Source organism: Hylobates moloch, unplaced genomic scaffold (genome assembly GCF_009828535.3).
Source record: "Hylobates moloch isolate HMO894 unplaced genomic scaffold, HMol_V3 SCAFFOLD_20, whole genome shotgun sequence".
Classification (NCBI taxonomy): domain Eukaryota; kingdom Metazoa; phylum Chordata; class Mammalia; order Primates; family Hylobatidae; genus Hylobates; species Hylobates moloch.
The window spans coordinates 45,562,256-45,575,905 of NW_026652295.1; the positions used below are offsets into that span (position 1 = coordinate 45,562,256).

Genomic DNA, 13,650 nt, shown 5'->3' on the forward strand with positions numbered 1-13,650 from the left:
CACAAAAAAGCCTTTCGATAATTCTATCCATGAGAAAAAGTTTCACAAACCTTTTTAAAGCTTGCCGTAAGACACGGTGGAGGATGGAAAGTAATTTCACAGGAAACTCAAGACCTTGAAGTAAGAAGGCTTAAGTTCATCTTCATGACTCGGGCTTTTTGAACTCATCAAATCTGATTAAATTAGCATTGCATAATAAGTCCATTAATTAGCTTCATGCCATTAGAATTACAATGCATATGGTCTACAAGTCTAAGTTAACCTTTGACTTTAACCTCTGACTTCCAAGTCTCGGCAACTCAGTTTCCCTCCGTGGTGGTAACTACTGTTACCAAGTTACAATACACTCTTCCAGAGATAGTCTGTACTTATACCAATAAATAAGTACATGTGTTCTCCACCCCCCTTATTTTTTAAAACAATTTTTAACATCTATGTATATACTGTGTGTGTGCGTGTATATATTTGCAGTATGGTGGCACAATGTACATACTGCTGTTTTTTTTTTTTCATTTTGTTTTTTTCATGTCTCCCAGGCTGGAGTGCAGTGGTGCAATCTCAGCTCACTGCAGCCTCCATATCCCGTATTCATTCGTGCCTCAGCCTCCTGACTAGCTGGGATTACAGGCATGCACCACCAGGCCCAGATAGTTTTTGTATTTTTAGTAGAGATGGGGTTTCACCATTTTGGCCAGGCTGTTCTCAAACTCCTGACTTCAAGTGATCTGCCCACCTTGGCCTCCCAAAGTGCTGGGATTACAGGCGTGAGCCACTGTGCCCCATCCTACATACTATTCTTCACCTCGCCTTTTTTCGTTTAACCCTTCTTGAGGTTAGCACATGAAGAGCTGACTCACTTCTTCTGACAAGTGCATGCTGTTCCATTGTATGGATGTTCAATAACTTAGATAACCAGTCCTCTAGTGAAGGGCATTTGTAGATCTCCTCACTCTTTTGCTATTACACATGACACTACAATGAATACACGTCTACTTGCATCATTCTGAATACATGTGAACATGTGTAAGATATCTTCCTAGATGTGGAATCGTAGGTCTCCATGCCAGCCTCAGAGGTTAAAAATCTGCATGTTTAACAAGTCTTCAGGCCGGGCATGGTGGCTCAAGCCTGTAATCCCAGCACTTTGGGAGGCCGAGGTGGGCGGATCACGAGGTCAGGAGATCGAGACCATCCTGGCTAACACGGTGAAACCCCATCTCTACTAAAAATACAAAAAAAAATTAGCTGGGTGTGGTGGCGGGCACCTGTATTCCCAGCTACTTGGGAGGCTGAGGCAGGAGAATGGCGTGAACCCGGGAGGCGGAGCTTGCAGTGAGCCGAGATGGCGCCACTGCACTCCAGCCTGGACGACAGAGCAAGACTCTGTCTCAAAAAAAAAAAGTCTTCAGTATTTCCTTCTCTGTGAACTGTCTTGTTCACAAGACTGCACATTTTTTTCTTAATTTGTAAAAACTCCTTATTTTTCAAGAAACTGAACCCTATGTTTCAAACAATTTCAACCTGTGATTATTTTGTCTTTTGATTTGTATATGGTGTTTTCTGGCTTGTGTATTTATTGTTAAGTAGTTGCATTGTTCTTGTACGGCTTCTGTGCTTTATGTTATTCTCTACTGTTGTGATTATAAAAACAAAACATTTCCCCGAAGTTTTTTTTCTAGTACTTTTTTTGGTGATAAGTCATTTTAGTTGTTGGGCATTTAATTTCAGCCTGTCCTGTGAAAGTCCAACTGTAGATCAATCAAAGTTTCCTCTGTGGCAATTGTTTATGAAAAAATCAGGAATGACATTAGTCTCTCCCAAGGAAATGGTGAAAAATAAGTGATGAAAACCTCGAAATTAACTGATATAAAATAAAACCTACTGCTGACCATGATGCAATTCCTCATTAGCAAGTGTACCTGTTATTGACACTTGGGTTATAACAGAATAAGGGACACTTTCACAAACACAGAGCGGAGAAGCTAGGCCAAAGCTGGAAGCTATTCAACTTTATCCAAATCGGTGTTTTGGCTTTAAAAAGAAAAAAATGAAAATGTGTTCTCCTGCACTGGTAATTGATGGAGAAAATAAGCTTCTTTTCACAGTATTGATTCTGATTTCCTCCCAATGCACTTTTTGAGAAAGCCAGTAAGGGTGTAGATTAAAGGGGTGGGAAATGTCATCAACTAATAGACCCAGCCTTTTCTGAATGGTGAGACACTCTGTCTCAGAAAAAAATTAAAGCCCACTTCCATCCCTCTGTATAGCAGCTTCGCAGAATATATTCTCAAGTCTGGCTCACATATCTATTCCTCCTATAAAACTGTCAGCATCCTAAGGGATGATTCTGTTTTGTGTTTTGTTTTGTTTCATTTAGTATCTCAGTGCCTGCTACAGGGCTCAATACGTAATGGGTGCTCTGATAATCTATTAAATAAATTAAAGGCAATACTAATAAGAAGTGTGTGTGTGTGTGTGTGTGTGTGTGTTTTGGGGAGGGAGTGTACATTAATATAAAGACCCTAAGAATCTGTTTCCTAGACTTTTCTCCTTATGATCTGCATACAGCAAGCTCAACTACTATATCTTTTTAATTCTATGATGCATCTTTCACATTTTAACATCTCTGAAATAGGGGTGTCTCTTACAATTATAATTAGCAGTATTTTATTTCTTTCTCAGTAATACATAATGACAATGGTATATCTTACAATTGACATGGGATTCAATGAAATATAGTAATATAACTGTATTAGTCAGTTTTCATACTGCTATAAAGAAATACCTGAAGTTGGATAATTTATAAAGAAATGAGGTTTCATATGCTCACGGTTCTGCAAGCTGTACAGGAAGCATGATTGGGGAGGCCTCAGGAAACTTATAATCATGGCGGAAGGCAAAGGGGAAGCAGGCGTGTCCTACATGGTCAGAGCAGTGGTGACGGGGGGAGGTGCCACACGCTTTTACACAATCAGATCTCATGAGAACTCTATTGCAAGAACAGCGCCAAAGCGGGAAATCTGCCCGCATGATCCAGTCACCTCCCACCAGGCCCCACCTCCAACATTGGGAATTACAATTCAACATGAGGTTTGGGCAGGGACGCAGACCCAAACCACATCACTATCTTAATTAGAATATACCCACCTATACTTCTCAGGACCACGAAACTTGCTAAATAAACCATCTATTGAGCACCCAGACAGTGTTTGGGACACAACAGATATTTAGCAAATGCTGATTCACTTTCAACTTAATGTGCATTTACTGAAAACATAATGCATTTGCTGTCAAGTCAAAAAAGGACAATGTAGAATTCAAATTCCAACACAGAAAATAGTTGCTAAGATTCACTGAGCCCCCTGCTCTATGTCAAGTGCAGGACTGGGCATTTACACTCACCTCTAGTTCTCAGCAAGATCTTTACAAGGCACTTACAAAGAAACTGAGGTTTGGAGACTATAGGACTTGCCCAAGGTCACATAGTGAGTGGCGAAAGCAAAATTCAAACCCAATTCAGAGGGACAAAGTCAAATTCTTGAATTTGTCAGATCCTTCTAGTAGTTCCTGGAGATTCAAAGTTCGATATCTGGCACGTGACATGAAATGGGATATTAAAACCTTATTTCTATACCTTAAATGTTACAGAACAGTTAAGGGTTTCTAAAAAGCTTGCTACTGAGCAAAACAAGGATGTAAGTAAAACAGACGTTCTTTGCAGAGTCAAAGATTTGAGAAGCCCTTAATATGAAAAAGCAAGTGGGGCTTCCCAGGCAGAAACCAAATGTGAAAGTTTCAGGAAAGAAGACCAGGCCGGGCGCAGTGGCTCACGCTTGTAATCCCAGCACTTTGGGAGGCCGAGGCGGGCGGATCACGAGGTCAGGAGATCGAGACCACGGTGAAACCCCATCTCTACTAAAAATACAAAAAATTAGCCGGGCGTGGTGGCGGGCGCCTGTAGTCCCAGCTACTCGGAGAGGCTGAGGCAGGAGAATGGCGTGAACCCGGGAGGCGGAGCTTGCAGTTGAGCCGAGATCGCGCCACTGCACTCCAGCCTGGGTGAGAGAGCGAGACTCCGTCTCAAAAAAAAAAAAAGACCAAAATATAGTCTTGAAAAAAAACTAGTCTGATTTTTTTAAGTGACTTTGAAATGAACAAATATATACCTGCTCTAGCTTTCTACGTATTTTTTTGGCAGGTTGAGTACTCCTTCACCCTGATGCTTATAATTCCTCATGCACACTTCTATTATAACATTTGCTTATCCCACTGAATTATAATTATTTGCACATGTGTCTCCATCACCACAAGTGAGTTATTGAAAGGCACTGACCATTTTTCTTCTTTACCCTGTACCAGGCTCACAGCTGGTGTTTGACAAAAGGTTGTCAACTAACTGAATGAAACCTTGGACTATGATAATAAATAGAACAGCCTGAAATGTCATTAAAAATCTAAAGCCTATTTATAAACATTGCTCCTTTGTGCACAATGACAACTTTAAACACAAGCATCACTAAATGTTCCTGATTCTATGTGTGTCAGCAATCCCTTTATAATGTCCTCTTCTTCTCACCACCCCAGAAGTTCCCCAGAGCCCGCAGTCACACCCCATGAATTAAGTAACTTGACCTTAAATAACCCTCCATGCTGTAGTAACACGGCAGGGGGCAGCTGCTAGATACATGCAAGTTTAGCTGTTCCTTTAGGTCCTCAGGTCTTAGGACAAGAATCCCTAATTTCTAAGAGATGACAAATTGGAAAATTAATGACAAAGACTAATTTGAATAGCCAAAAAGCCAACAGTTAATGTACAGCTGGTATTTGCTTCAACTCGCCCTCACTGTATTAAATTTCTGAAAATAGCTGGTCTCAGTCAGACCCGTAGATAAGGACAGCTGCATCCTGCAGCTGGTAAGCAAAAAATCAGTAACTGTAGTTCCCTCTGCAGCAGAGGCAGGAGTGCTGTTCACACCAAAATAGAAGGCCCAGTACTTCTCTAGCTGTTGGGATTCTCTGAGTTGATTATACAGAGCAAAGCTATCCAGGCTTCAACACAGAGTCTACTATAGTAGAGAGAGAGAGAGTGTGCCTAAGTGCACAAATGCTCTGTTCCTGAGACATAGGTCCCCTATGTGGTTCTGGAAAGGACTAAAATATCCTAACAAAGAATCCTTCTATTATATAGAAATCAACAACAACCACCACAAAACATTGGCGGTGGGTCCACTGGTTGTTAAATTATAGTGTAGTTTTAATCTGCTGAATCTTATGGAAGGAGAGATAAGTAGAGCATCGATTCTCAACTCCGCTGCCTGGTTAACATCAGTCCTTTATATTTGTGTATCTCTGATCAAAGCAGACGGCTAAAGTAACAATTTATATTATTTTAAATTGCTGTGGTTGTTTTTAATATATCATTTTTTAAGTATCTATAAAATTTCTTTTTCCGCCCCTTTCTCTCATGAAGCAATGAAGGGATGCTGAAACTCTAACCACAGATATAGTACTTCTGAACCTAGCTGCTAAGCATCACTTTAATATCTCACTCTAGTATGGCCCACAGTAATTTGATTATCAAAATTAATTTTGATAACCGCTCAGAGTGTGAAGGGCAGGTCCTGTAATTCCCATTTTAAATGGAAAAATCTCAGAGTTAGAGAAATTGTTTGCCCAGGGTTTCCTATGGAGAAAAAACAGACTCCCTTCCTCCCACCCTGTCCAAGGCGCAGGGAAAGAGTGCACTGGTTAAGTCTCTGCACATACAGAGGCTCTAAAATAAAAGGGGGGAGCGAAAAAAAAACATGGAAAACCAAATCATAAGGAAAACCAGAAATTCACCTGCTCAACTGTGTTTCTCTTTTTCTGACAGCTATTGAGGAAGCAGACCACTATCTCCCTTGCTAGAGAAAACATTCCAGCCAGCCTAGGAACATGTGCTCAGGCAGTAAGCAACATATAGCTACCGTTAGCTGGGATTTCCAGCTCTGGGACACTGAACCCAGATAGCAGCCTTCCTGCTCGGCCACCTGCTTTCAGCAGTCCTGGACTTGGGTGAACATCCCCACCCAACACTAAGTGACCCTCAGTATTCAGCATCTAAAAGATCCATTACGTGTATGAGTTTTAGCTAGTTAGGAACATTCTTCCATCTCTCTTGCCTCCAAAGCCTGGAAATAATTGCAACTATTAATAGTCAACATCTGACAAATGCTTACAGTGGGTCGCACTCACCTCATTCTGAGAGTAACCCATGGGACAGGCACTCATGCTGTTCCTATTTCCTCATGAAGAAACTGAGGCAGAGAGGCCAAGTAATTTACTCAGGGTCCCTAAAATGACTATGTTGCCAGGACAGGGATTTAACCCCGCACACGTCTCCATACTGATGTTCTGATCGGAGCCTTACTGGCTGGTTAGATGGCCATCCAGCACATTCCTCCTCCCGACCTCTTGGATTTACTCCTTTAGACTATATAAGTATGTGTAAATTTCTTCCTTCCATCCAACTATAAGCTTCCTTGATGGCATTGACTTTGTCTTACTCATCTTTGCATTGCCCAGAGTGCCTGTTATAATACTGTGCACAAAATGTGTTATGTAATATAGATTTAAAAATAAAATCACATCCTCTCCTTTGCTGGTTAACAGGGGAAACTTAAACCCAGGCATTAAAGGACTAAAGGAAAGTAACTGGCAAGCTAGAATTTTATTTCCAGCTATCCTTCAAAACCTAAGGTGAAATAATGCAATTTATTTATGTATAAATAGGCACTTTTCAGACCAAGAAAAACAGAGTTTACTGCTGGAAACCTATACAGAGAAGTATTCTTTAGGCAAAAGAAAAATTATCTCAGGTAGAAGTTGAAGCTCCAGGAGGAAGGTATTAAGAACGGAAAAGATCAATATGCAGATAAATCTGTGTGACTCCTGACTGTGTAAAACTGTAATAACTCTGCCTTTTAGCAGCATTAAAAGTGTAACATTAAAATTCATGAAAACAAAAGCAAGTATAAGAGGCGGATTAATAAGATTAAAGTCTCCTAAGGTTGTAGTATCTGTAAAATGGTAAAAAGTACACATTTATTGTCTATATCTCATAATTTAAGCATGTGTGTTGTAATCCCTTGGGTATTCATTAAAAGTGAAGTAAAAAATGCGAAATTAACAAGCTAACAGATAAGGAAAAATGGAATAAGAAAAAAATATTTTGATTATACCAAGAGAAAGCAAGAAAAGATGGAGAGAGAAAAAAATAAAAAAAGAGGACAGGACAAATTGAAAACAGAGATATGGTAGATTTAAACCCAAATATTTGAGTAACTGCATTTAAAAGTTACATTTAAAAAGCAATTATATAATTACATAAAAATGTAAACACTGAAATTCTCTAATTATCAAAAGCTATCAGATTGGATTTAAGAAAAAAATCTGAACTATATGCTTCTTATAAGAGACTTTCTTTAAATAAAGACAGAGAAAAAAATCAAAGTAAAAGGATGGAAAAAGAGATAACATACAAACTGGAATGCTGTATTAGGGAAGTGTTTTGTTTTTTAATAGCTTTGGCAAAACTGCAATAACTTACAACTATTATCCCACTGTTTTGCCGCTTATTCCAAATGTTCATGTCCCAGAAGGGAAGAATAGCTATGATTCTGGAAGGCTGGGTTCAGTTTAGATGTTGAACTTGAAAGAAGAGCGTGCTGAAAAATACAGCTCATACCTCAGATAAAGAAAGAGTCAGACTCTGAATGGGTTTAATTTAAAAATGGCTAATAGGCCACCATGGTTAATAATGAACCAGCTGTTCTTGACAGAGGCAACAAAAAGTCACACCAGGGCTAATCCTTTTAGTGGAACATAACATAGGCACTTTCAAGCTTATGAAGAGAAAAAACATTGACCATTAAAAAAAAATAGTCATTTTTACCCATTAAGAGTCCATTAACTCCTGGGGCAAAGCCCCAAATCCCCAGCAGTACCACCATACACAGGGTGTACAAGCCCATCACAGGATGAGAATAAGGAGTCTCAATTAAGCCCCCTGGCTTCTGATTCTCTTGTTAGACGGGACAAATTTCAGAAATAAACTACGGACAGAGAGAAACATACTGTGTAATTACCACTTGAGCATCCCTAATCCAAAAATTCAAAATCCAAAACTTTTTGAGCACCACCATAATGCCACAAGTGGAAAATTCCACACATGAGTACTTAACACAAACTTTGCTTCATGCATACACTTTTTCTAATTTTGTATAAAATTACCTTCAGGCTATGTATATAAGGTATATGTGAAACATAAACGAATTTCAAGTTTAGATTTGGGTCCCATCCTCAAGCTATCTCATTATGTATATGCAAATATTCCAAAGTCTGAAAAAATCCAAAATCTAAAACACTTCCAGTCCCAAGCATATCAGATAAAGGATACTCAACCTGTAATAAGAACTGGCAGCCAGAAATCCATGTTCATTGGCTATTAAAATTAGAGTTAGAGCTGGATCCAAAATGCTGCTGGACACTGATGTGTATTGTTAAAACGTGAAATCAAAAATTTAATATTGCCTTCTCAGCCTCCATCATAACTCAAAGGCTATAGCAGAACCAAAGAGAAAGTTGTAGAGTGCTTTGACATTACTGTTCTCAAAAAATAAACAACGAAAAATAGCTACTATTAGAATCTTTTGGTATCATAGAAGAGATAAGGGGAAGGAAAGAATTAAAGTGTATAAGAGTTTGGCACTTAGGAAGAAGGTGCTTTGTTCTCTCATTCGTTGACCTAATGATTTTATTATGAATCACTCTTTTTGACATGCACTCTCACCTTCTTATTTTTCCATGGGCCCACCATAGATTTGGGTTAACCAAATCCTAACCTTGCATCAGTCATATGTTATCTTTCTTTTAGGCATCATCAAGAACATTAGGCGACTTATTCTCACGTATCTAAATCCTTCTTTGAGCCTTAGGCTTGTCTTCCAGCTCTCTCCTTAAAGCCAGTCTCTAAGAACGCATGGCAATGCTTTGCCTCTAAACTCCCTGTATTCAAACCGCCGCCATTTTACTTAATTGGAGGGTTAACATCGCCCCCGCTTTCCCCCAAATCCAGCTATTTAAAGCCTGGTTTTACTTGTGAATAATATTTCACACCTAAATTATTTCTTAGAAAGTCATAAGACACTGGTGTATGCCTTTGAATGTTTATAACTTGGGTCTATTAGTAAGTATTTTTTTCTGAAATTCCACATTTCAAAGAAGTTAAAAATATGCCAGGAGCTTTAAAAGACCACCTTCAAAGTCAGTTAGCACCTATAAATTGTTATTATCCAGTTACTTGGATAAAAGATTCACCTGATAAATGGTTACAACAATTGTCAAGAACTACTGCGTGATCAGTATAAAAAGATAAAAGCATTTGGACTTCTTAAGTACATAAAGTATACTTAAGCATAAGTATAAAGTATGTAAAATGGAATCCTTTGATACACAAAATGTGATATAGAATGATAGTAAACTGAATCGATGTCATAAAAAATCTCTACCTAGCTCTTTCAGGTAACAAATTTGGACCACTGGAATAATAACACAGACCGGCCCTTTAAATCTTAAGTGGGTTTTATCAAGTCTTAGTGGCAGCATTTTCTTTACTTTGGGAATATGTTCTGAAACCTGAATCGAAGTCTGTGGAAAATATGGTTCAATATCCAAATCTGTACTTTATTCATGGCCTTTCAGGGAAGTACATACAATTAAAGAAAGGCTAAGTAAAATGAGTTACATCACGGTCGTAACTACCACTTGTAGAACACTTGCAATGAGTCAGGCATTTTATATGCTTTATTTCTCATCTTAATCTTATATAGCAGGCTTCCAAATGTGAATAACAGAGGCAAGGAAAGATGAAATAACTTACCCTTCGTCACCTAAGCTAATATGTACCAAAGCCAGGATTCAAATCCAGTGCTGTCTGGCTCCAAAGCCAGGGCTTATTAGCTATAAAGAAGTCACACTCGGCCGGGCGCGGTGGCTCACGCTTGTAATCCCAGCACTTTGGGAGGCCGAGGCGGGCCAATCACGAGGTCAGGAGATCGAGACCACGGTGAAACCCCGTCTCTACTAAAAATACAAAAAATTAGCCGGGCGTGGTGGCGGGCGCCTGTAGTCCCAGCTACTCGGAGAGGCTGAGGCAGGAGAATGGCGTGAACCCGGGAGGCAGAGCTTGCAGTGAGCCGAGATTGCGCCACTGCACTCCAGCCTGGGTGACAGAGCAAGACTCCGTCTCAAAAAAAAAAAAAGAAGTCACACTCCTGGGTCCCCTCAGTTCCCATCTGATGTGCTCCACGGAACAACCCAAGGAGGAGAATCAGTTCTGTCATCAACTGCCGCTAGCACCACCTGCATCCTCAGGAGGCGAGAATGCTGCCTTCATAAGCCACATCACAAAAACACCCTCTGAAGGAGAGGCGGTGTAGGAAAAAGTATTTTTTCTTGGTTTTGTTCAAAGTGTGTCATGCAAAATGAGATTGTAGATGGGGTAACAGAGAGTTTTTACAAATACTGATTCATACTCTGTCCCCTGGAGATTCTGATGTGACTGGTCTGCAGGTAGGTTCTGAGCATCACTATTTTTTAAAAAAGTTTTCTAGATGATTCCAATGCACGGCCACTGAGAACCCCCGTCCTAGAAGGTAGGGGGTGTGTGTGTGTGTGTGTGTGTGTGTGTGCCTATCCACCGAATATGTTATTTTTCTTTGTTCCCATACAACTGATAAAATTTGAAGCATAGGAGCAACAGGTCAGTGGTAAAGACACACAACCAGGGCTCCATTACCTGGGTGGTGTCTTCCATCAGCCCACGAATCTTCTCCACAACATCGTTTCTCCGGTGCTGGCGCAGGGCACTAATTAGCTGGGCGAGGCTGGCCTCAGGGCCCCGGATGGTCCAGTGCTGCAGAGCTGCGTAGGCCCGCTCGTGGTCGGCGGTGTACCCGTTGGAGAAAGCAGCAACCTCCCTCTCACTGGCATTGCAAAGAAACTGATAGATATCTTTCCACTGGCTTCCCACTTGGGCTGCTACAAGCTTTAGGATGTCGATACCTACACCAGAGAAGAAATAAAAAACAAATGAGGGCTTGTAAGGGAAGCTTCTTACATAAGGCAGCTCTGCTTTAATGAATGAACTAGAAGAGGCACGCTTTCCTGTCGCTGTATGTCAAAGGAATGCATTGCCTCCCTTAAGCACTTGGCACAGCAGCTCATCTTGCGGACTAGCTGGTACCCTCATATAAATTTCACTTCCTGAGTATGAAACCAGAAGAAGGAGTGATCATAGAATTATAATAAATCAGACCCAAAAAGATGTTTTGAAAGCCAAATCCAAATAAGGTATTCACAGTGATTCCTCTGGTACTGTAGTAATACACCCTTGTTGAAGAAGAGGGGTGGATAAGTTCCAAGATCCCCAGTGGATGCCTTGAAGCCATGGATAGTACAGAGTCCTATACATACTACCCATGAATTTCTTTTTCCTTCTTCACAATGTATGGATAGAAGATTCCTTCTTCTTGTAGATCTTAGCAACCTCAGCATACAATTGGCTTTTCTTATTAAGTGGGGAACTTTCATGTTTTCACTTAAAGGAAGCACTTTATGGCCGCTGGCATATCCAAATTCTCAGCATCACTCCTCTCGAGCTTTGGGCCATTATTAAGTAAAATAAGGGTGACTTGAACACAGGGACTGTAGTACCAGTACCTAGGCAGTCAATCTGATAACATAGACAGCTACTAAGTGACTCACAGGCAGGTGAGGTCTCCAGCATGCTGGACAAAGGGATGATTCCCTTCCCCAGCGGGACAGAGCAGGATGGTATGGGACCATGAGATTTGATCACATTATTCAGAATAGTGCATAATCTAAAACTTATGAATTGTTTATTTCTGGAATTTTCCATTTAGTATTTTCGGACCACAGTGGACCACAGGCAACTGAAACCTTGGAAAGCTAAAGTGTGGATAAGGAAGACTACTGTACTAAATACAATAGTAACCAAGTAAGTTAGAGGCTCACATCTAAAAACATGGTGACTTCATGACATTTAGAAAAAGGGAAGCTGCAAATTAAAACTGCAATGGACTTTACCCAGAACTGTCTAGGTAAAAGGTTTTCAAATTCTGGGAATGGTGTCCTTTATATCAACTAACAGTGTGCCCAGCTGTTCCAGGCCAATAGAAGCATTCCTGAAGAACACCTAACTTGTGCTCAAATTCATGTTCGACAAGCAATTTTCTAATTCATTATTCAGTCTTCCAACTTGACTTGCATAGTTATAATGAAGACAGCAGCCAAAATGACTGTATAATAACAATAGCTATTACCTTCCAGGTGTCATGTTAAGGCATTAGCTCACTGAACATCTTTATAAGGCATTAATATTCCAATTACACAGGTAAGGAAAAAAAAATACACTTAGAAAAGTTAGGCTACTGGCCCAATATCACAAAAGGTAGGTGAGTTGGTTATTGAACCCAACTCACCAGGTTTGTAATTCAAATCCTGTATGTGTAACCACTATGAAATGTGACAGTATTGATGGTACCTTCCAAGAGAAGGAAATGCCTTGGCTTATAATGACCATGGCTGGTTATTCTGACAGACAGCTGTCCCCAGTGATTCAATCTATTGTCATCCTGGCTCAGCAGTCACTTGAAAACCCAGTGAGTGTGCATCTGTGGTCCCCAGATCTGATGAACAGATGAAATGGTGATGATGAAATTGGTGAATTGCAAAAATCAAATCTCAAGATCCAAATACTCAGGATAAGCACCTGGCACCAACCCTTCGTGAGGGGAGGCTCTCCCTGAGTAGCTCACTTTGGTGTCTCTCTCTTTATGACATCTTCTCTCTGCAATTACACATTGGCTTTGCCAGGATTTACAGGTGGGATGCATATATTACCCTTACAGTAAGGGCTCTGGTATTTTACTACAACAGGTGAGTGAATCCTCTGAATCAATGTCATGTCTTTGGTTTTTTTGTTGTTGCTTTTTTTTTTTTTTGAGATGAAGTTTTGCTCTTGTCACCTAGGCTGGAGTGCAATGGTGCGATCTCGGCTCACTGCAACCTAAACCTCCCGAGTTCAAGGGATTCTCCTGCCTCACCCTCCCAAGTAGCTGGAATTACAGACACCCACCACTACACCCAGCTAATTTTTGTTATTTTTAGTAGAGATGAGGTTTCATCATTTTGGCCAGGCTGGTCTCGAACTCCTGATCTCAGGTGATCTGCCTGCCTTGGCCTCCCAAAGTGCTGGGATTACAGGCATGAGCCACCGTACCTGGCCAATATCATGTCTTTGAATGAGACCATGCTCACCTGCCCTGATAATATAGCTGTTATAGTTAACAATATCTTAAAAATATTTACTACTCAATAAAAAAAATAGGGTCACATTCCCAAGTGAGGCTTAGGAGAGAAAGGAAAAGAGAAGAATAAAGAGGGGCTTACTGTTCTGATTTCTCAATCAAAGGTTTCCTAGAAAAAAAATAAAAATATGTTTTGCACCCCCATCAGTTGTTCAGGAAAATATTTATAAAATGAGCTATCAATTATTGCCAATAAAAACAATAATAATTATAAAAGTTT

The 13,650-nt window shown here is 40.2% G+C and overlaps 1 protein-coding gene across 1 annotated transcript in view; it reads right to left on the bottom strand.

Moving 5' to 3' along the window:
• Positions 1 to 13,650, bottom strand: part of TNFRSF21 (TNF receptor superfamily member 21) — a 77,360-nt gene that overhangs the window by 11,785 nt on the left and 51,925 nt on the right. Inside the window, exon 4 of the mRNA XM_032140717.2 lies at positions 10,838 to 11,103. Coding sequence (XP_031996608.1) covers positions 10,838 to 11,103 — 266 coding nt within the window. The remainder of the gene's footprint in view (positions 1 to 10,837; positions 11,104 to 13,650) is intronic.